This window comes from Tachysurus fulvidraco, chromosome 19, assembly GCF_022655615.1.
Source record: "Tachysurus fulvidraco isolate hzauxx_2018 chromosome 19, HZAU_PFXX_2.0, whole genome shotgun sequence".
NCBI classification, from domain to species: Eukaryota; Metazoa; Chordata; class Actinopteri; order Siluriformes; family Bagridae; genus Tachysurus; species Tachysurus fulvidraco.
The window spans coordinates 12,812,399-12,835,867 of record NC_062536.1 but is presented as its reverse complement, the minus strand read 5'-3'; the positions used below and the strand labels follow the sequence as shown (position 1 = coordinate 12,835,867).

Here is a 23,469-nt window from a genome sequence, read left to right as displayed (position 1 = left end):
ATAGTTAATCAGCTTGATATTCAAAGATAAAGACATTATTATATCCAAAATTTGATGCTTGGTTTTTCGGTCAGGATTTTGTTTTATTTCAATGCATGATGGGAAATAAAGCAATGAATGCTCAATAAAACAAGATCATATAACCAACCAATTAAACAATCCTACAAGGCACAGGGCCGCACAGTAACCATAAACTAGCTACCTACAGTAACTGGCACGGCTTCCTGTTAACACTGACTTTATAATTAAACGCTCTTCAGTAAACTACAGGTGGAAATGGACGGATGAAATATTGGTTTGCAGACATTACCCCACATCAAAAAGTGCCCAAGCGTGAAGAAGCTTTTAGAGAACTTGTAGCTGAAGATCACGGAATATTCTAGACAGATCAACCGAGAGAGGAACGTCAGGACTCTTCAGCTCAGGAAATTCATTAGCTTAGTGTTTTCCTGTGTTCCTGTGTCCTGTGCCGGCTCTACAGGCGACAAGCTTTGCTTCTAAATCCACCTGGAGGCCCCAGAACTCAAGCCAAGAAGGCACTTGTAAAGTCTGAGGGCAAAAGGGCAGAAACTTAAGCCCACCCCAGGGTCCATCTGTGCATGTTGAAGAGTGGAAGAATGCAGCAGATGAGTGCATTATAAGGGTGCTTTAGAGGAGATCAAAAGAACTAGACAGAGCATTGATGTGTTTTTACAAAACAAGACATTCAGGGTAGCTTGAAAGTGCCATGCTTTTAGAATATATAAGGGAGGGGTGACCACACACAGGCGCGCACACACACACACACACACACGCATGCACGCCGGCTCACGTAAGACGAGAGAAAATGTCAACACTCGGAAGAACAGCATGTGAGCGCTGAGGCTGAACATGTCCATGCTCTGCACACACAGGACACTATTTACGACCCACACGACATTATACTCCCTCTCAATCGATACGAATAAACGCTAAACAATACACGCTATTTATCAGAGCCAGCGATTCTGTTGACAGCTCCTAACACACACCTACACCCAACTTGAAACCTACAGCAACCCGGTCACACTCCATAGCATTCCTAAAGTCAGCAAAGTCAACCTCCTCTGCAGCAAAGCTAGCTCAAGGCTAATGATTCACAATGAAAAGGAAAACAATGAAAAGTCTCCTGTGTCTCCTGACAGCCGGCACAGCTACAGCACTTACTGTGCAGGTGCTCGGAAGCGTAGTAGTACACATCCTCGTAGCCCTCGTGATAATCCTCTTCGGGCCGGTACTTTTTGCCCTTGCGTCTTCGGGACCTGCGGATCTGTTTGACGAAGCCGAGGAAGCGTTCCATGGTGTGAAATCCGGATGCGGATGCTGTAGTACGGTTGCTGCAGACTCAGCTGTGATGTTGCACGTGTGTATGGGCTTCACAAAGAGCTGAGGAGAGATTTCCCCCCAGGGAGACGAAAAAAGCGGTAGGGAGCAGTGAAAGAGCAGGAGGGGGAGGAGGACGAGAAGGGGAGGGGGTAAGCTTTCAGTCCTTCGGGACGGAGAAAGCCGGGTCGAATATCATGCTCCGGGAGAGCACTTGTGCAGACCTGATCATCTCCTCTGAGGGGATAGCAGCAGTGCAGCTCCGCTTTCAGCTCTGCCTTCAGTCCCCCACTCTCAGCTGAGCATGTGGGTGAGTGCCAAAGAGGCTGTGCGCATTGTGGAGAATATGGAAAGAGGGAGGGCGGGGTAACACACACACACACACACACACACACACACACACACACACACACACACACGTTCTTGCTCCTCACCCTTCTTTCTGTGAAGAAGGAGCCTGAGACAAAGAAGTAAAGTTCAAAGGATCTGGCAAGCGAGTGTGGAATCCTGTGGTTAGGAGTGTTTAGCGTCCGTGTGTCGGTATCCCAGCATCCCCTCCTCCACCTTCTGCTCATTCATTACCAAGAAATGCTGGTAAGGTGTATGAGCATGTGAGTGACACTGAGTGAGTGAAGCCTACTCAAATAATATACAGTACATCATACATTCAAGACTAGCAATGATGTAAAAAAGTAAAGATTCTCAGACATGCTGCACATCAGGCTTATTTAGGCTTAGACATGAAAGGCTCTTTATTGCAAAAAACATTCAGAATGTTAATGAAAACTAAGCTCTTTAAGCTCAGCACTTCCGTTACTCATGCTGGACAAAAACACTTTGCGATGTTACATTAGCAAAGCTAGAAAAAATCAAGATGCAGAAAGGATCGTTCTGTAATTACATGGCACCAGCAGGGATCAACGTGGAGCTGCAGAGAAACTCCCACATCTACACAAGACTCTGCCCCTGCCCTGAAACTGCAATTTAATTGAGAGGAATGATGGATAATGCAAACATGATAGAGAGGGTGGATGAGGGAGAGCGTCTGATGATTGTGCTGCCAAGCGAACAAAAGGTTTGGTGGAATTACTGCACCACCCACAAGCATAAACCCCAACCTCATCTTCAGCCCCGCCAACACCGCCACCACCACCCACACCAGCTCGAGTGCTGACGGCTAACAGTGTTAGGCTGAGCGTCAAATGTTAATTGGCTGTAGATGGAAATCAGACTCATTAACACCCTCTGCTCTGTCCCCTGATTGTGCCAGTCGGGTTGTGTGTGTGAGTCCCATGTGGAAACCCAGCACAGTCTCACATTTCCATAACGGGGCGGGATTAAGATTCGATTTTGACAGAACAAAGAACAGAGACGACGCCGACATCCAGACACACACAAGCACTGGGTCTGAGTTACGTTTTTAAGAAGCAGATTTCCTCACCTTGACCTTGGATACAGATAGGAAATAACACATTCCTATTTCGCAAAACACACACACACACACACAGTGATTTTCTGAACTCATACCTGGAATATTTCCCCAAACAGCTCATCCAGACTGTGACTGTAATGTAGGACAGCCCTAGTCAGGAGCCAGGATGTTATCAGGGGTGTTGGGAAAGCACACATTACAGGAAACAATGAAGCACTCACAGCAATCAGAGCAGTTCGTGCTAGGACATGCCACCAGCCCGCATGAGAAAGCCCGCTCGAGCGCACTTTATGCTGCGAATTGCACTGACACATTGCACATCCACGAGGGCTGCACTTGCCTCTGTCAGGGGTGGCAGGGGGTCTGCTCTTGTCCCTTGATTCGTTGCACATAATCTCACTGCACTGCAAATGTTCTGTGAAAAAAACACACCTACATTTAGAGAGGTTTTTTTATATCGACAGACAGACGAGCGTACGAAAAAAAGAAGAAGAAGCAGCAAACACAAGGAAGTTCATGATGCAGCTTCTTAACCGCAAAAGGTACTGATTCCTTTCAGAAATCTGTTGGAAGACAAATCACTGGTTTAGATTTGTTTACAGAGAGAGAGAGAGAGAGAGAGAGAGAGAGAGAGAGAGAGAGAGAGAGAGAGAGAGAGAGAGAGAGAAAGAGAAATAAAGTCAATTTCTATAGAAGCTCAAACTGAGAATAAATTGGTCTTAAGACTGAATAACAAACGTATTCCTATTCACTCAGGCTGCCTACACCCTAAACCCTACCTAGTGCCCTTAACTTTTTATATTAGTAGCTTAGTTAGCTTAGCTTCCTAAAGGGGGACTCTTGTGACAGTTTGAGTCAGAAACCATCCTCGTACATTCAAAAATAATTACTAGCGTATACATTTTTAAAGAGTTTTTTTTTTTATTCTAACACTAATTGTAATAAGAAGGCAGTTTGTGTTAATATGAAGAAAAAATAAAAGGTCTAAAATATTCCAAAAGCCTCTGGCACGGTTTTAGTATTGCATCACGTGGACATGAGCTGTGTTTTAACATATTATACCGCCTGGTGAACAAATGGCTTATTAAGCATTATTAAAAAAATATGAGCATGTGCATGAGAATGATATCATGAGTAAAGGGGGTTTTAGTGTTTAAGGTTGTGAGTTCAAATCCCAGGACAACTAAGGTGGCACTACACAGTGTATACAGTGTAGTCAGATTGATCTGGATTAAAGTGGACGTATCTTAAATATTCCCCCATCCATCAATGCTTCATCTTTCCATTTCTTTGCTGCCAAGACCTCGACTTGATGCCTAATGCAATCATAATTCATCTAAAAAAGACCTTCATCTGGACTGAAGCGTAACATCACCTGTGTGTTTAGGTGCGTGTAAGGACACAATGGTCCTGTGCTTGTGAATAATGAACTCGTTCCACTCTTCTGGATGTAGCAGCATAAGACAGGACTTGCACTCTCTCCCACTCTCTCTGAGAACAAACCCAAAATGCTGCACTGCATCTATTGCTCATGACTTGGAAAAATTATATTTCTACTCGTGCAGTAAAAGCTTGAGTCACATCGTGCCATTTAGCACAACAGAAAAGACAGGCGGAGACACACGTGAGGTGTTACATCTGCTATTCAGGCAGAAACGCTGAGTTTCCTTGCTTCGGCGTTCCAGCTAGTCTGATGTACCGCGTTAGCTCCACATGAAGAATAAAACTCATACTTCTTCCTAACGTGCCAAGGGTAATTATGAAAGAGTGTGAACTTAAAATGAGATCCTGCATGAAGGAGAATGACATTCTATTAGAGCAGGTAATTTCCCATGATGGAATAAAACGGCATGCTATTAAACAGAAATTCTGTACAGATGATTTTTTTTTATTTGTGAAATACAGAAGAATGCTGAGTCAAATAAAAAGCCAGTGCAGTACTCGTGTATTTTTTTTTTTGCATCCTTCAAAAGAATACACTACTCTCTCTCTGTGTGTGTGTGTGTGTGTGTGTGTGTGTGTGTGTGTGTGTGTGTGTGCTCTAAGCATCACAGAGTCTGTGTTTTCATTTTCAGCTCATCCATTTAACTTTCCTTCTCTGAGTAAACTGGTGGACAGCAGCTATATATTAGAAATGTTAAAAATCAGATTATGTACTGCACTCACCTGCTGAATCTTATGAAATCTTTGTGCACATTTTTCACACGTCAGCCTAGCGTACGAGATGCTGAAGTCATGCTGAAGGCATTTCATGAAGACCTGGACCTCATGGACCTCAAACAGGAGAGGCAAACCCCATGAGGATCCCATGTAGAAATCAGCTCTGGTCAGGTTCTGCTTCAGGAAGATTTGATCAGCACCCAAAATAAGGTTTTACATACAGTATGCTGGAGCAGCATGGAGGAGTTGGTCAAGTCAAAAAGCTTTTATTGTCATTTCAACCAGATATAGCTGTTGCAGTACACAGTGAAATGTGACCATGTTTCTCCAGGATCATAGTGCTACATAGAACATAGACAGGGCTAAGGGCTTAGTTAGTTTATGGTGTTGAATCTATGATGAAAGTCAGATGATACTCACCGATGTTTATTATAACTTATAATCACACTCTCCGGTGTTTATGATAACAATCACGCACTCCAGTGTTTTTGATATATACATATATATATATCACATCCTTTAACCAGAATAAATGACTAGAACATAGAACATAAGGTTTTTTGTAAAACTTCTGAGACTAGGTCCTTTATTGTAAAACCACTCTGAACTGACTGGCTGATCAGCATGCAATGCTGCTGTATAAGACCACAATATACAGACCTCTGTGTCCTAATCATCAATTATTTGTATTAATGCATCAGATTTCAAAGCATTGTTCTGTCCATAGATTAGCTTAAGCCTGTTGCTTAGCAGCCAAAGTTTACTGTTAAAGAAAAAAAAAGAAACAGGCCGGCGATTAAACTAAATTAATCCATGTCTGGGAGGCGTAATACGTTAGCACCATGGAGTGGATTATTATCTGATAACCACACAGTCTGGAGTGTGTTATTCCACTAATTTACTGACGATTAAAATGTTTCATTTATTAACACACAACATCACACGCTTTATAGTCACATGTGGAACAAGACGCAAGCAGCCATGATACATCCGAACAGATTATGATAGATTATGAGCCGTGTGTATGAGCTGTTACCATAGAAACAATAACGCACAAAAACAAGCGCAGTAATAGAAACCTATTGCTCACGTACAGTAACAGCTGGAACTGCTGTTATCTAAAAATAATGCCAATCCCCTGACCAATCACATTCAAGAGCTCCACTTTTCTATTGTATAACAGACTATACTATGTGGCGAAAAAAAAACAATTATTAGGGTGTATTAATAATAAATTATAATATATTCAAGGATGTGCATTATAATAATTTTACCCTAAGGAAACTATTGTAACTATCGTAACATTCATAGAAGCTCCTTAAACCCTTATATCAGCATTCTAACACATGCCTGCTTGTTCCACATTGCATTAATCATTTATTATTAAATGTACAAGATGTTATTATTATTTAAAAAGAAACAGAATTAAAATCATCACCACACTCCGGTGGTAAATAAAGGAATATAATTCTACAGGATGGTAACAGTAACGTGATCAGGCTTCATCAGAACACCCCGAGTGCCGAGGTTTTCATTCCCAACTTATTTTTTCGGCGTAAAGTGACGGACAGATCCCTGCTAAACAGCTACACACTCCAGTGCACAGCATTTCTATTTGTTGAGAAGTCTGTCAGTATTGCTGATGCTTGCAGGAGGCAGCCAGGGGGTCTTTCCTGTGTTGTATATATGAGCACTGGAGAGCGCTGATTTATTCCCTCCTCTCTGGATTAGATTTCCTGAGAAGCCAAACACCTGAAACAAAGTGTTTACACTCACAGAACTCTCTTTTCCACAAGGAGTCGTCTGTCACACGGACTGAGCTTTGCTTTCTTCTCCGTTCAGCTGTTATTATGACAGTCCCGTTGGCTGTTTGTGACAAAGAACAGCGGTCTTTCGTAATAGGTGTCTGTTTGAAGCTGAATACAAACAGAGGTAATAGAGGGGATCGTAGGTCATAATTCAACCCTTAAAACATTCTGAGAGCTTTACGTCGATCCTGTCATCACTTCACTTCTTCACAAGCTCTTAATCCCTAGTCAGATCCCTGGAAATGCAGTGTGTCATGGCAGAGTCAGCGAAACGCCTCAAGATAACTTCCCACTGTGGGAAATAAGGAGTTAGAACATCTTTATAAAAAAGACCAAGTATGTGACAGAAGAGAACGCGTGGATTCTCGTGGACTGAGGATGTCTATATAAGCCAGAAAAAGTGTCACAGTGCACAGGGCGAAGTTAATTCACGTCTTGTACAGTAGAAAACATCCAAAGCCCTAAAAAGTACAGAAAAGCTCAATTAAAGAGGCGGCGTGTTCTGCTCTTATACACTCTCATATGTAGCAAAAGGCCACAATTTATAACACAGTACGGCTTCAAATTCTCACAGTATCCATCAGAGTAAAATGTCATTTTATTTAGGCTAGTTTGTCTGTACCATACAATTAATACATGGCTAGATTGTTTCCTCAACAGCAAAAAAATACACCACAATTCTATACACCACAATCCAATGAAATACACAAACACATAAGCTTCATCATTAGCATCGATACAATAAATACATATCCTAAGTACAAAGCACAAAACCTGTTTTGTTGTATAAATAAAAAGAAATGGTGTAGTTTGTTTTATTTGGTGCCAACATGAAGTCAGATTGAAGTTGAGTCAGTTTTGTATTTACATTTACATTTACAGCATTTGGCAGTTTTGTATTTGTTTTCTGTATTTAACAATACAGTTTTGATAATTTATTAATTAACATCATGTTGTGCTTCATAGCTAATCTAGCCACGTTTAACGTTGTAGAGCATCTGAGAAATGAATGAGTTCCTGAAATGATTTCTTAAAGCAGCTATAAACAGTCATTGACTCAGTATTTTTTCCTCAGGACAAAAAAAAAACCCAAGAGACTGAGAAAGCAGAACATTTTCTGACCTGAATGAAGACATTCTGATGTAGGAAAACCTACATGACTGTTAGAAGGTTCAGACATGGACAACGTCCTTTAATATTACTGTATATAAATATCTTTTCATAGAAAACCTTATAATCAAGCATAGATTTAACTTTGTCAAAGATTATGTCAAAAGTCTGACCTCTGTGAATGTGCTGTTACCATAGAAACAATAAGGTACTAGACCTGGTCCATTAATATAAACGTGTCAGTTGTAGGACAGACTACGGAGCACTGATGGACACTTATACAGTAAACCCTTCAGGTAACATGAAAGAGAGCTAACGCAGTGTCCGTGATGTAAACTCTTTTCACTAAAGGTTTTGGCACAGTGGTTATTAATGGCTCATATGAAAGTAGACACTCAGGGCTATAAGAAGTATTTCTTGCCTACTAGGTGTATTATATTTAGAGGAAAAAAACTATGTATCTTCAAAGTAAATGTTGATATCAAACCCATTGCTGCTCTCTGATCTGTCCCAAGTTATCTTCATCCACTACAATTGAAAAACACACATCTGACCCTGAAAGCCAACAGTGTCCTGACTCATTGTACTGTATATCAGACTTATGGAGATAAAATAACTCATTTGTTTATACTGATCGAAAATGTCCGATAAGTCTGTTTCCGTTCCACCGGGCGAACGGAAAGCCAGCGTGCTGGAAGGACGAGTAGATGTGGAGTTTTGAGGCTGAGAGAATGAAGTGGTAGCAGTGGGCAGGTCTTGTCTAATCTCGTCGGTTAAAACGGAGTCACAGGCACATGACCAGTCATGCACACAGCCTCACAGGGATAAAGACATGCTCCAGGGCAAATACCCTTTCATTGCAGAAAGAGCAACACTCTTAAGGTGAGCTTCCTTTCATACAGGCCTTGAACCCAACACATAGCTGACTGTCTCACATCCTTCCCTGCAAGTCTAACACAAACCTGCCAGGTCGTATTTATCATATAAATTTATTTTACATGCTTCGACGATCATTTCTAGCGGTCGGATTTTATATATAAAGAAAAAAAATAGAAAAAAAGCAGAATGCCAGGAAATGAATAGACAAGCTGCAGATGGGACGTGGGAATGAAACATAAGGGGAGGTGGGAAGTGACAGATTGGTCAAATCATATTCAGATCAGATCAGGGCATAAATTAGCTGCAATTGGAAATGAAGATGGCATGAAGAAACAGTCTATTTGAATTGCGAGCCTGGGTTAGCAGGACACGCTGAGGATCGTTAGGAGAAGAGGAATCTCCCTGATTTACTGCCATTACAGTCATTTTCTATGACAGATTTCTGGCATTGTCACGCTCGCAGGAAATGCGGGAATTTGCGAGAACCGCGGGTAGAAAAATAGGTAACAAGTTCAAAATAAATACATAGATAAATAAACATATAAAAAAGACAATTCAGTCAGTCACCTGGTGCTCATGGCAGCTCGGAGGCATTAAAGTGACAGGCACAGCAAATCACAAACACGCCTGCCAAACAACAGCTTTTCCACAAAATATGTGTTTAAATAAGAACTTTTTCCTGAACTGCTTCCAAAAAATTTAAATTTAAACATTTGTAGGTTGAAATCACATGATGAGTTTAGATCTCTTTCTTTTAAATTTTTCTTTTAAATTTTTAAATAATATTAATCTTGCACTTCTGTATAATATTAATCTTTGTATAATAAACTTTTTGTACTTTGTTTCTAATGTTCTATAAAGCTTTAATTAATAATTAATTAATTAATTAATTTAATTAATATTGTTAAAAGATTTTTTATGAATATGGGGGCAAGTCATGGCCTAATGGTTAGAGAGTCTCCTAACCCTAAGGTTGTGGGTTCGAGTCTCGGGCTGGCCACAACTGGGGTGCCCTTGAGCAAGGCACCAAACCCCCCAACTGCTCCCCGGGCGCCACAGTATAAATGGCTGCCCACTGCTCCGGGTGTGTGTTCACGGTGTGTGTGTGTGTGTGTGTGTGTGTGTGTGTGTGTGTGTGTGTGTGTGTGTGTGGGTGTGTGTTCACTGCTGTGTGTGTGTGTGTGTGCGTGTTCACTGCTGTGTGTGTGCACTTTGGATGGGGTAAATGCAGAGAACAAATTCTGAGTATGGGTCACCGTACTTAGCCGTATGTCACGTCACTTTCACTTTTTTCAAATCCACAGAGTCATTTTCACATGTGGTCCGAGATCAGAAACATATCCGACACGTGGCCATGTGGCATGATTGTGAACCAATTAGGATTTATGAGGTTTAATTCAGTGAGGCAAAATAACAACAATAATAACAACAGTGACTGTTTTCAGAGCAAAGATAAGGAGATTGGTGATACTCAGGGACCTTACAGAAACCCGGTTAGTTTCACATAACTGCGAGGAGCAGTTTACTAGGTGAGGCGCTTTCTCATTGCTTTAAATACAAATATGGAAAGTGGTTTCTAACGTAAACGGACTGTTATACTTCATTTAAGATTCGTATGACGTCCGTAAATAACTGATACCTCTCTGATAACGGATTAATGCATCCAATACACTACTTATTAGCTAGCTCGATTATTAGGGCATAAATTTACAGCTGAGAATTTGGAGCAATCTAGTTCAAAAAGTTCAAAAGTTTAAACCTATAACAAGTACAGTACAGTGACATATTTCTGAAAATATTCCAGGACATTAAGGCTTAATTTAATGTCCTCAGCACTTCCTTATTCCAGTATTAATGCATTAGGTGGATTTGGAGCTTTGTTTTACAAGCAAAATGCACATCTCATCTACTGGTCCAATAAACACCATCTTTCAGTCTTGGGGTCTTTCCGTAAAGCTATCTGCTGCAGAGGATTTGCTGATTTTTCTAAGCATTCTAAAGTTACCTAATGGGGTGTGAGACGGCTCGAGTGACAGAGCAGTGAGGAAAATTGCATTAGTGAAACGCTCTGTAGACCTTCAATGATTTCATTTCGTGGCAAGTTCAATTAAAGCTACGGCATGACATCATCTCGGGTGGCGAGCCGTGAAAAGACGTTAAAAACTTGGTAAACGTGAAGGTGTAACATTTGGAGATGAATTATCAGGGACAAAAAGAAAAGAAAAAAAGAAAAAGAAAACTGATTAAAAGGGAGAAATCCTTCTCAAAGACAATCCAGGAACTAATCCAAAAACAGTACCGCTCTCAGTCAGGAACTCTTTAGTTTTTCAAAAGGTTCCAGAAGGTCACACGACTAGAACTCAAGGCGAGGTAATGGAAAGTAAGAACACAAACATTAACATCTCCCAGCATCAACAGCTTTTCACAGTAGCGTGTCAATATGCAGAAGTAACAAGCTTATACCAAGCAGTGCTGCACTAATACACTCGGACCAAGAAGCAGGCATCATCTTGTTATGACAAGCACACCTGCTGTTAAAAAGTGCCTGTACAGCTGTCTGGAGGGTTTTATTTGCATAAAAAGCCAGTGACAAGCTTTTCTGATTCATCAACCTTCACCTGGAGATGACTCGACTAAAAATAGACCAAGATCCAGAATCGTTTATTGTGCAAGTGAGAGAAAAAGAATGAGCAAAAGCCTTTAACATTTTTTTTGCTCATTTCTCCTTACAGGTCGTGTGTACTCTTTATTACCTCTTCATGGTTACATTAAAACATGATTATAAGTGTTAATGGTGTTATAAGTAAACTCATTGTCTACAAACTGCAAAAGCTTCATTTAAGATCATTTATCCAGTGCAGAAATCAGCTTGAAGCTCAAACTGCAGTCTGTTGCAGACCTTCCTCTCATCTGAGGATGGTACTGCTGTCCACCACAAGCTCCTAATAATCCTATTAAGCACAGCTGGAAGGAGTTGTCCCAACAATCAATTATTAGAGCTGATCTTTCCGGGCAGGTTTTCCTCTATCTAGTGTGAGGACAGAAAAAGCGTAAAGACGCATTTCTCTCAACTCAGGAGCTGACCATGTTTTCATCAGACCATGACTAGGAGACATACGTGTGATCGCTTTGGAACTCAGGTGGAAAAATTAGAGAATATAAAAGCGGGAAAATGTCAAAGGCAATTACGGTTATTGCTTTTCAGGACAGTTGCTCATCAAACATCATTCCAACAAACAAATGATCTTCATTAGCTTCATAATATTCATCATATGAGAGAGAGAGAGAGAGAGAGAGAGAGAGAGAGAGAGAGAGAGAGAGAGAGAGAGAGAGAGAGAGAGAGAGAGAGAGAGAGAGAAACTGATTTTCTTACAAATGTTAGCATGTGCCAGTGGATGTGACTGCTTAATAATAATAATAAAAAGCCCCTCCATTTTTTTCCTGTTTTCTATTGGTTATTTTCTAAATGTCTTCTGTTTCACCACAACAAGGGGTAAAATATCAGAAATGATACAGATACACCATAGATGTTGGCACCTCGGCTGTAATCGCCATCATCATCGTCACCATGATCATGGTCTTGTAGTGAAATGACCTCATCAAAGCAGTGTCTTTACTTCAGTTCTCTATAAACCATGAGCCACTGAACACTTGTAACTTTAACGAGCACAGCTGCAGAACGTGGAGAACGTAAGAGCCGTTAACTTTAATCATGATCGGTCACAATATCACACCCAGGAAAAGACATTCCTAAAGGTCACATTAATATGGTACGCATCTGTCTCCATACACACACACACACACACACACACACACACACACACACACACACACACACACACACACACACACACACACACACACACACACATATCTCTGCCCTTAACGACAGCGGTCAGTTGAAAATGGCAGCCGGGGCATTGTAATAGTCCTAATCAATGAAACATTACAGTCTGTGTAATTAGAATGCACTTTAGTAAAATAACCTTGAGCTCGTCAGCTCAACTCATGTAACTGTGAGCTACATTGTTCTCACTTTCCTCCCTAACGCGCTGACTGAATCGCAGCCAGAACATATCAATTTCTGTAAATCAAAACAAATGATCTGTGCGTCTCCAAAAGTCAGAGCGATCTGAGGAGTGTCTCTCTGACCTTTTCACTTTCACCTTCTGCTGATTTATAAAAAGCTGCAGCACAATCTAGAAACTTCTTTTCTGCTTTTTTAAGAGCGAAGAGCAAAACTACCTCTAGTAATAAAGAAGCCTTTATTATAGTCACCTATACATTACAGCACAGTGATATTCTTCTCATATCCCAAATTTAGAAGTTGGGGACTGAGAACAGGGTCAGCCATGATACAGCACCGCTGAAGCAGAGAGGGCTAGGGGCCTCGCTCAAGGGCCCGACAGTGTCATCTTGGCAGTGCTGGGGCTTGAACCCTGATCCTCAGCCCAGAGCTTCAACCTCTTGAGCCACCACTGCCCCCAACAAGCAGAAGGAAGAAAGATTCTTGGGGTAGTAGCATTATTACTGTATTCATAATATGCAATATACAAGTTCAGTCTAAAAGCACTCATGATATCTGCAACATCAATAATATATTGTGACCACAAAGATATCACAAAATAAGCGCTGTTGAATTCTCCTTTCTGTTTGGTCAAAAGCTGTTGACTGATTTTCTGAAAAACAAACAAACAAAAACAAGCTGGTTATCATTTCTCATAACAGCTCATCCACTGGGACTTGCCTGAACAATCCACATAATCTAAATGCAACAAGAAAAGGATTATGTAATGAGAAATGTATATATATATTCTACGCTTCTGTAAAATTTCTGTAAGAACTTTATGTTCATATTTTTGGAAGGAGTCTCCAGTGTGACTGCTTGCTAATGGTCTGAGGTAAAGATGTCTGAGGTAAAGCTGTCTGAGGTAAAGTTGGCCGAGGTAAAGTTGGCTGAGGTAAAGGTGGCTGAGGTAAAGGTGGCTGACTTAAAGGTGGCTGAAGTAAAGATGGCTGAGGTAAATGTGGCTGAGGCAAAGGTTTTCTACCAAGGGGAGATCTAAGGACAGCTGACTGAATATTGCAGATTCATGGCAACAAGCTGGTGTTTTGTTTGGGGTTTTTTTCTAACTGAGAAAAGTTTGAATTGCAGTGTTTAGTTGACAGAGTATGTATATACAGTATGTAACAGGATGATGTTTCAAAAAACATTAAATGTAATTATAAATGATTAAACAGCATGTGCTATTTATTCTGAGTGCAAAAATAATAACTGGCTATAAATGGATTTAAATGGCTGATTATTTTTAAAAAAATCAAATCGCATTCAATCACTAAAAAGCCATTATTGATGTTTGGTATCGTATTCCCGGAAGCTGAAGATGTATCTCTTCTCCATTATTAAACAGAGGGAACTAAATCCAACAAACTGTTCAGGCCAAATATAGCACCTGACTGATCTGTGATATCTCGAGCCAGTAAAAAGAAAGTTATCACAGACTGACACAACCTGGGGTATTTACTTACTGTAACAATGAACAGGTTAGCTTTAAAGAGAACAGAACAAATGTGCAGCTCAAACACATGAGAAGGAAGCTCCACATGAGAAGGGTTATAGGAATGCTAACCTAAATCATAGCCCAGTGCAATGTCTTACATGAGTGAAGCAGCTCGCTTTGTTCCTTCATGCTAGTGAGGTATAATCTCACGCAGCCACAGAGCCGGGAAAGGACCACGAGGGCAATTTGCTCTTGTTAAAGTTTACAGCACATTGATCTGATGCGACTCGGTGAATTATTGGAGCACTGTGTCATCACAGTGCACTTGGCATTGTGCACACGGTTATGAACCACGGTGAAAGGAGATTACAGCCATGAGGTGGAACAGGGAGAGAGAGTGCAAGACAGGCGTGTGTGTGTGTATGTGTGTGTGTGTGTGTGTGTGTGTGTGTGTGTGTGTGTGTGTGTGTGTGTGTGTGTGTGTGAGATAGAGACAGAGAGAGAAAGTCAAAGTCTATTTATAAAGCACTTTTTTTTTTAAAACAACAAGTGTTTGTCAAATTGCTGTATATACAAAAGGAAACATGTTCATTGATACTGTCAATAACAGTCAGCAGACAGCATAAAAGAAAAACACTTAAGACACTATAAAACAATAAAAGAAAGCAGCTCTCACATGGCATCGAACGAGAGACACAGACAGACAGAGAGGGACACAGACAGAGAGAGAGAGAGAGAGAGAGAGAGAGAGAGAGAGAGAGAGAGAGAGAGGAAGAGAGAAAGAGAAAGAGATTGAGAGACATACTGATAGAAATAGTGAGAGAGATACTGTAGGAGCAAACAGACAGAAGAGAAAAAGAGAGGTTATAGAGGTACTGTAGAGAGAGAGGCTGGTAAGATGAGTGCCATTACTAACATATAGTTTGTAGTAATACATTATGCACATATTACTATACACTAATAAATGTAAATTTTGGCTGGCAGCACACACACAAGATTAAATGAGGTTTATAAGAACAAGGTTGTAATTATTTGTAATTAGCAGAAGAGGCGACATCAGACATGCTCCTTTTGCCATGTAGCTTGTGGCACAGCCAGAGAGCTTTAATTATCTCCTTTAAATGAATACATTTTGCATTCCTTCATTAATATGCTGTCACTTTCAAAATGGAGTTGAGCTGGGTCTGCTCGGCAATCTGAAACCCCACAGAACCCGTTAGAACATGCCATTAAAGCAGTCGAGAAAAATCTCGACTCGAGGACTCGGTCATCAGTGTGGAGCTAACTCTCACTAATATACTGCAGCTAGCTAAGCTTTTTCTATCTGTGACTAGCAACATGTTAGCAAAAACTAATGTACACATGTATACAGTGACAAGCAGCGAGAAAGTTATTCCTTTTTTAATAAGAAACCAGAAGATGTGGGTGTGTCCAGCAACATGATAAAGTCCAAGACAAAAAGCTAAACTTTATGCAAATATGAAGCGACTTGGTGCAGAGACTAGCAATGGGAATGAAAACAGTAGAGTTCAGGTGATCCATGGTAACGTGGTAAACAGCACACACTGCTTCTCCTTCATCTCGTACAATATAATACATATATTATTCCACTGTTGTATTTATACACAAAAGCCAAATCTCCCTCCAGAACGTTGCATTTTAGAAACAAGTAAACAGATTTGGATTGCTAGTTTCTCCACCAACTTATAGTCATTTTTTGTGGCAGTCAGTCATAGGAACACATACTAGTGACTTCATAGTACAGCACCTGGCAGAGTGCAGTGATAAAAAAAATCACCATATCTCTGTATTGAGCTACCTTCACAGTAGCACAATATACAGTATACACACTGGTCGGTGCTATTTTGTGTATTTGTCCTGTAGTGTTTTGTATTTTCTGTCTGTTCTTTTTTTTTTGTCTCGCTCTGTTTGCACTCAGTTGCACATGATGCATTTTATGTGACTAGGACAACTTACTTTAAGCCCTTGGCTCTGTGCTGTTCAATGTACTGCATCAGTTATATATTATTGAAATGACTATAAAAGCTTCTTCACTTGAGCAGATGTCTTTACACCCCTTAAACAGTATGATCATTGGTTTGTCCACACAGATTTACAGCCTTACTCAGGGACCCAGCAGTGGCAGCCTGGTGGACATGGGAATTGAACTTACAACCTTCCGATTGGTTGTCCAGCCCCTTAACCACTAGGCTAATACTAGAAGAAGAAAAAAGTGTGCACAGATGTTGTTTGAAACAGATCATTTCAGACAAAACAAAGTCATGTTTTGACAACAATCTAACAAATAGTTTCTACATTTCCTAATTTTGTCCATTTTGTCTACCATTCCTTAGTGCTTAGGATGAAATAATCTGCACCAAAACCATCAGCATCAGGGTTGTTCAAAGCGCTGTGAGAAAGTGAGATTTTATTCCAGTTCAAACTAAACCAGAAAGTTGATTCTTCAGTTAGTCCAAACAGCAGTACACCAAACTCACAGGATCGGTGAAGAGGAGAACGACTCCCTTCTTATTTCTTACTGTTTCTCTTGCACTTGATAAAGCTCCTCAGTTTGATACCTCCTATAAACCACTGCAACAAAACTCCACTCCTACATGTAGATTGTTCCCGTATCGCTGCCATGCCTCATTTATCAAGCCTCTGTCTCAGCAACACAGTTCTCCCAAACACATAAAGCACTAAAATTTCCTAAAGAACATCTCTCTCAGATAACAGACAGTGATTCAGACTATACCAAACTACCAAGTGTCTGTTTAGTGGTTTAAAAAAACAGAGTAAGAAAACTGAATCTGGGCAGTGGAGGCTCAAGAAATTAAGGCTCAAGAAATTAAGGCTCTGCGTTGTTGATTGGAAGATCGGGGTTCAAGCCCCAGCACAGCCAAGCTGCCACTGTTGGTCCCTTGAGCAAGGCCCTTAACCCTCACTGTTCCGGGGTGCTGTATCATGGTTGACCCTGTGCTCTGACCCCAACCTCCAACATTGGGATATGCAAAGAAAGAATTTCACCTCACATGACAAAATAAAGGCTTCTTCTTCACCCTCTAAATCTTAAAAGACAAGCTTGTGAAAAACAGTTCATACTGTATGGCTGGTTCAAGATACACATTGAAGAATGCAGGATCTACAGTATATTAACACAAAGATGTTTGCTGTTCTTATTTTGAGCATATGTGTGTATATATACGGAGTTAAAAAAAGACATAAATAGACATAACTTACCAGACACCTGTGATCTGTTATGAACACATGTATCCCTGAACATTCAAGCAACCAACCAATCATGTGGAAGCAGCACAATGCAGTTAAGGTTAGAGTGATCAAACACTGCAATGTGATTTCATGGACTTTAACTAAAGCACGCCGGTAGGTGCCTAATGAGCCGATTTGAGTATTTACAGAAGCTGCTAATTCTGCTGGGATTTTTAAACACAAGTGTGTGCCTCTAGAGTTTACACATAATGTTGCAAAAGAAATTAAAAAAAAATCCAGTGACATGCAGTTCTGCAGCTTGAGACACCCCGATGATGAGGAAGAGCTCACAGAAGACCATTTCAAGCTGACAGGAAAACTAAAATAATTCAAATAACCAGCCTTTATAACTGTGGTGAGCAGAAAAGCATCTCATGACACCCAAAAGCAAAAAAAATAATAATCTGCTCTTATTTTACAGTATTATATATGAAATTAGGATATACCATCACAGGTTATACCATCGTATCCAAATAATTTCCAAGAAAAAGCTCCTTCTCCTCAGCAAAATTATACAGTATAACAAAGTAAATGAAAAGCTGTCTCTGTAAATGAGTTATGAGCTGTTTCTGGTTTTAAGACCAAAGCGCATTTGGAGCTTAATGTGTCTGATGTAATGAATTGATAATCTGTGTTAAACAGAACGCTGAAGGTGTCTTAAACTTGGACTCATAACATTAGGGCTAGTTGTTCAGGACGTTAACTGTGAAAAGTATCATCAGACTGAAATAACCCCAGTTAAATTACAGTGTATAGGAGTGGAGGATAGAGAGAGGAAGACTGGGGTTGATACCCGTCTCAAGTGGCTAACACTGACTACAGGTGTGAAAAACTTTTAGGAGACTTGTGATTCGATCGGTCAAACCTCTTTCAAGGGGCTGCTCTCGCTCCATCATGTCATATTGTGTTTAAGATTTTATATATATATATATATATATATATATATATATATATATATATATATATATATATAGTTATGGTTAATTGAGTGATCTGTATCTACAGCTGTAATATAAATCTGCATATGAAATGAATCCCAAGTGATACATTATCAACTGTCATACTACCTTCTACATACTAGCATACAACAAAGAAAAAAAATACAGAATCCATCAGACCACATTTATTCACATTCACATTGCACAACAGGTCTTTGTCCGTAATGTTCCTCGCTGAATAAATACTTCACTTTGAAGCAGGTGATAAAAATGGAAAAGAGTGAAGCTATGACTTTGAGACTCCAAGGGCTGCCTGAGGTATCCAGGCCCTCTTATTCCTGAAAAAGGCTTTATTTGCAGTGGCAGGCTGTAGCTCTGGCATGCGTGGTGCCTTATCTGTGGACACAGCGATGCACGCCGGCAGCCCCAGGTAAAGGTGCTCTGTTCTGTTTGGGAAAATTTCTGTCCATTCACGAGACATGCTCTGGTGAGCTCACTGTTATTGTTTGCCCACTGGCAGTCGCAGACGGCTTGGCGTAGTGTGGCATAAAAAAAAAAAATAATAATAATAATAATACAAACAAATACAAACAAAATGACATTTATGAGGAGAGAGAGAGTGGATATGAGAGGTATGGAGGGGGCTTCCAGTGCTCTCAGCTGTATTCTTTACATTGTGGGAATATTAACCTAATCTAAAAGCAAGCGAGTGTGGTGCTAATGCAACATCCAACCTTTCTGATCGTCAGGCAGCATTTACTCGAAGAAGCAGGTGCCGCATCCTGGCCGCTGCAGCATTATTAATGTTTTTTCTGCTCTCGTTGATGAGCCACCGTCATCTCAAACAGCTCATATGGACCAATAAATCAGCTTTCATATCTCAATGCCATGTGTCCAGATCTGGCACAAAATGTCTGGATATTAAAAGCAGCTGGAAAGACCTGCCTGATGGTTCCTAGTAAATCCAATCATGGAGCAATTTCAAGGATAAGCATATGGTTAAATACACAGTTCACTTCAACCGAGAGCCCTCGAGGTCTGATAAGCTTCTGTCGGACGTTCAGATTAGGCTGATTCTTCCAGTTGAGGACATGACATGCGTGTTCAATCTGCGACAGAATGACAATTTAACAGGGAAACTTATCTGAAACATATAACTGGCTATTGATCTGAAACATTGATTGTAAAAATCAACTAAATTTACATGATCACACGTCTCCTCTGACTCCAAGTTTATTTAGCGCCTTAGATACGTTCCAGAGACTTTTAGCTCTGGCCAATCAGAGTGTTTTATTTAGAAGTGTGGTTTTTTTTTGGAGAAAAACAGTAAGATGCTTTATAACATGAAAAACTGGTTGTTTCTCTATTGATTTAGTGTGTCATCAACACAAGGTACACAAGGTAAAAAACAGTGAGGACAGAACAGAAATGAACACGAGTTGTTGTTGTCCTTCACACCCCAATGGTCGCCACAGCGGACCATTCGATCCGCTTATTTTGATTTGGCACAGGTTTCACGCCGAATGCCGGATCCGGGCTTGAGACCGGCACTGAGACTTAACCCCTCAGTGGCTGGGTTAGTAGCCTGCACTGGAATCGAACCTTGAACCTTGACCGAATCGAACCTTGAACCGTCAGCGTCGGTGAGATCACTGGTTCCTTATCGGCTATATCCTTAGCAGCAGGAAACCATTTGGAAGGTTTTCCTGTTTGTCAAATTTCCCATTTTTTATTGAATGTTCAGTCCAATTATTAGTATGTATTTTAAAGTATATATAATTCTTCAATAAAAGGACCTCTAGCCTTTCTCAGGAATGCTCAACACTGAGTCTTATTTATTTATTTATGTTCACATTAGAAATGTACCCTGAATATGACGGTCACAATGATGACTCCATAGAGATATCATAAACGTTCAAACCGCTCGTTTCCAGAGGTGTTGAGAAAAAGTAAAAGATTAGAAATGCACCCTTCAGGTTTAGAGCACGCCCACGTCTGGGGTAAATCCAAATAAAGATAGGCTATAGACACAGATATTGCATTTCATCCCTAATTAACTGCATCCTGAGGTGAGAAATAAAATGCTTATTTATAACCATTATGGAAATGAGTTTCCTTTCAGTACCGTAACGTGTCAGTTATATAAGCAGTCTATTCGTGGACATTTAAGGGATCACATAGTGGTGGCCCAGCGAGGTCATTCACTCCACCTCTGACCTTTTTAAATGGGCAAATAGTAAAATAGGAGCCGTCTCTGCTGAGCGGGTTTAAAGAGCTTCTTTTGGTTACATGGCAGTGCACAACTGCACATTCCTCACATGCTGTGCAGAGACGGATTACCTCAAGCCTTCATTCCGTATACAAGCGTTAGGGCTCCTAAGCAACAAAGCGCTGAATTAATGACAATATATATTTTCCTCTTTTAGGAGGATGATTTTGTTCTGTATTTATCGTGTTCTGTGAAGCTGGGTGTAAAGGAAAATGTGCTATTTCATTAGACTGTGTTTATGGGGCACTGATGGCAGGGGGGATTATGGGATACCGCTGGGATGTAATAGTGCTAATGCTGCTATGCCAGCAGTAGTAAATACACAGCAACCAGAATTCTTGTGTCATAGGTTCTAAGAGCATAGAGCAGAAATCCTTTTAAATAAGGTTTGATTCATAGGAAAAGTGTCTACAATGACAATTAAAAGAAGATATTTTTTAGGTATGACACAGACACCACAATGAGTAACCTATTTAGTATTAATAATATGTATAAACATGTGCACCAAGGAATAATTTATTTAGCTGTATTTGTACCCATTAAAAGTTTGTGTGTGTGTGTGTGTGTGTGTGTGTGTGTGTATATTTTACTAGCCTCATTTTGTTCTAATGTCAGATCGCTAATATTCATTTTAACTGATGCACATTAGCTGGCTACATATTAGCTGCTTTGGTTTGTGTAATGTTACAGAAGAGAACAGTGGCCTTTGCTTGAATGATTGTGGCTGGTCAAAAATAACATCATCCAGGGTTAGAAGAGCTGTTATTTCCACTCACTTAGCACCTAGTCTGTAGTCTGTAGCATTTTGCTGCGAGCAAAAAACACTCTTCGTGTGGAGCATTTTTTCATGAGCATAAGTAAATGAACCCCGATTTCTTTCTGGTCCCAGTTTCACAAGTCATCAAACTATCCCTAGCTAGAAGCTGCTGGAGAGTTAAGAGACATCTGTCCTAAACAGGCCGCTCTAGCAGGTGTTACCCAGCCAGAACACTGCTGATGTGATCAAGAGTGATCTGGAGCCACCTGGAGGCTCTTTATTACTTCACACAATGCACAAAATAAGATAGTAATAAGACCCACAGAAAAGCACATCCCTGATCTTGCATATTTATCTCGCAAACCCATGATCAGACTCCATACAGGAGTCTTCCTTATTGCTGATAATGTGAATGAAACCTCATAGTTGTTCTCACAGTAAGACAACAAATAAAACTAGATTTGTAAGGTTCGTCACGTCAAACTTTGATGTTGGCTTTGACAAAGTATTTGCAAAGGCCGGTGCTTTTAGGAGGCGAATGGACATAAGGGTTTTTGGAGGCAAGTGGACAGAAAGCTAGGTTGACAAAACATTTAGAAGTAAGTGGAGACGAGCATGTGATGTCATCCGAATACTCTTGAGGAAGTTCCCCACATTGGGCTGAGTGTTTTGAAATGTCACATGTCCATGGTGTCCTAATTTCTTAATTTTCACGTGACATCACGTGACATCATTAGAATACCCGTGAGGAAGTTCCCCTCGTTGTTCTGAGTGTTTTGATATGTCACATGTCCATGTTGTAAAAAGTTTTTTGATTTTGCATATATTGGGGGCGGAGCTGCGGGACAACCGAAAGGCCAGTCGGTACACCAATTTAAAATTTAGTTCAGAGTATCACCCTAAAGGAGCTGGCCGAGTTTGGTGTAGATAGTTTGAAAGCTTGCCGAGTTATAAGCCTCCAAAATTTATAATGGGAGTCTATGGGGAAAAAAGGCTACTTTGAGACCCGGTACCAGAAGTACTGGAACCTGGATCGCTTAGAAAAGTAAAAGCAACAAACTTCTGACCAGGGTCTACAACATATCCGAATTTGGTGCATGTGGCTCAAAAGCCCTAGGAAGAATTACTTTGTCTAAGCTTAAACAGGAAAACAGAATGTTGGCTTCTACAAAGCCAACATAATGATCTCCTACCCAGGAAAACATCATGATGTTATTACAGCAGCACTGTTTATCCCAGATCACTTTGCATCCAACATCCAACAAGTTCCTCCTGCTAAGATCCAGAGTCAAGCTATATTCAGGCTCCTGTAGTCAGCAGGTGAAAAAAAAAAGAGAGGTAGTGCTGTCTCTTTTGTGACTGCTTTACAGCTGATCTCATTGAAAGCCTTTATGAGCTCTGTACTTCACTTCTTATCAATATTCACAGGTATGTCCAACCTGACCTTGAGGAACTCGGGTACGAGTCACTTAGCTCGAGCAGAAAAGAGGCCCATCAATCCTGCTCACAGAAAAAAGAAAAAGAAATAAAAAAAAAACACTGATTTGTTCCTGAGAAGCGCATTAATCACTATGATAAAAATCTGCTGAAAGCACAGCTCGAGATGCCTTTGCCTGAGCCGGATGTTATCGTCAGGTGCTAGCTTGATTCAGTGAATTTGTGAGGAGGAGTTCAGGTTCTTGAGTTTGAGGACAATGAACCTGTCAACAGGTGAGGAGTTTTTAGAATGAACTGCAAACGGAAATCTTTTTTAATCAAGGAGAAAGCTGAGAAGATCAGGCAGGAGAGAGAAGAGTAGTTCTGATGGAGTATAAAAGCAGGCATAAGAATGATTGTAAGTGGCCTTAAGCTATTTGTTTTAGTTTAAGGCCTGATGGCTTTCATAAACTGTGGAAAGAACTTGAAGCAAATGAGCAAGAGCAAACTAGCATACAGGATGAACAAGAGACTTTGCTCAATCTGCGTCAACTACAACGTCCAAAGTGCTTTTCTGACCTTCAGAGG

At 40.5% G+C, this 23,469-nt stretch overlaps 1 protein-coding gene across 9 annotated transcripts in view; it reads right to left on the bottom strand.

Moving 5' to 3' along the window:
- grip1 (glutamate receptor interacting protein 1) overlaps positions 1 to 23,469 on the bottom strand; it is a 261,039-nt gene that overhangs the window by 149,515 nt on the left and 88,055 nt on the right. For 3 of the 9 annotated variants that reach the window (XM_027151537.2, XM_047803912.1, XM_047803914.1), the window contains exon 1: positions 1,186 to 1,666. The exons of 1 other annotated variant lie outside the window; for it this stretch is intronic. In XM_027151537.2, the coding sequence (XP_027007338.2) occupies positions 1,186 to 1,318 (133 nt within the window). In that variant the 5' untranslated portion in view covers positions 1,319 to 1,666. Of the gene's footprint in view, positions 1 to 1,185; positions 1,668 to 23,469 lie in introns of those variants that run through there. 5 more of the 9 variants (XM_047803910.1, XM_047803911.1, XM_027151539.2 and 2 more) reach the window with 3 other exon arrangements.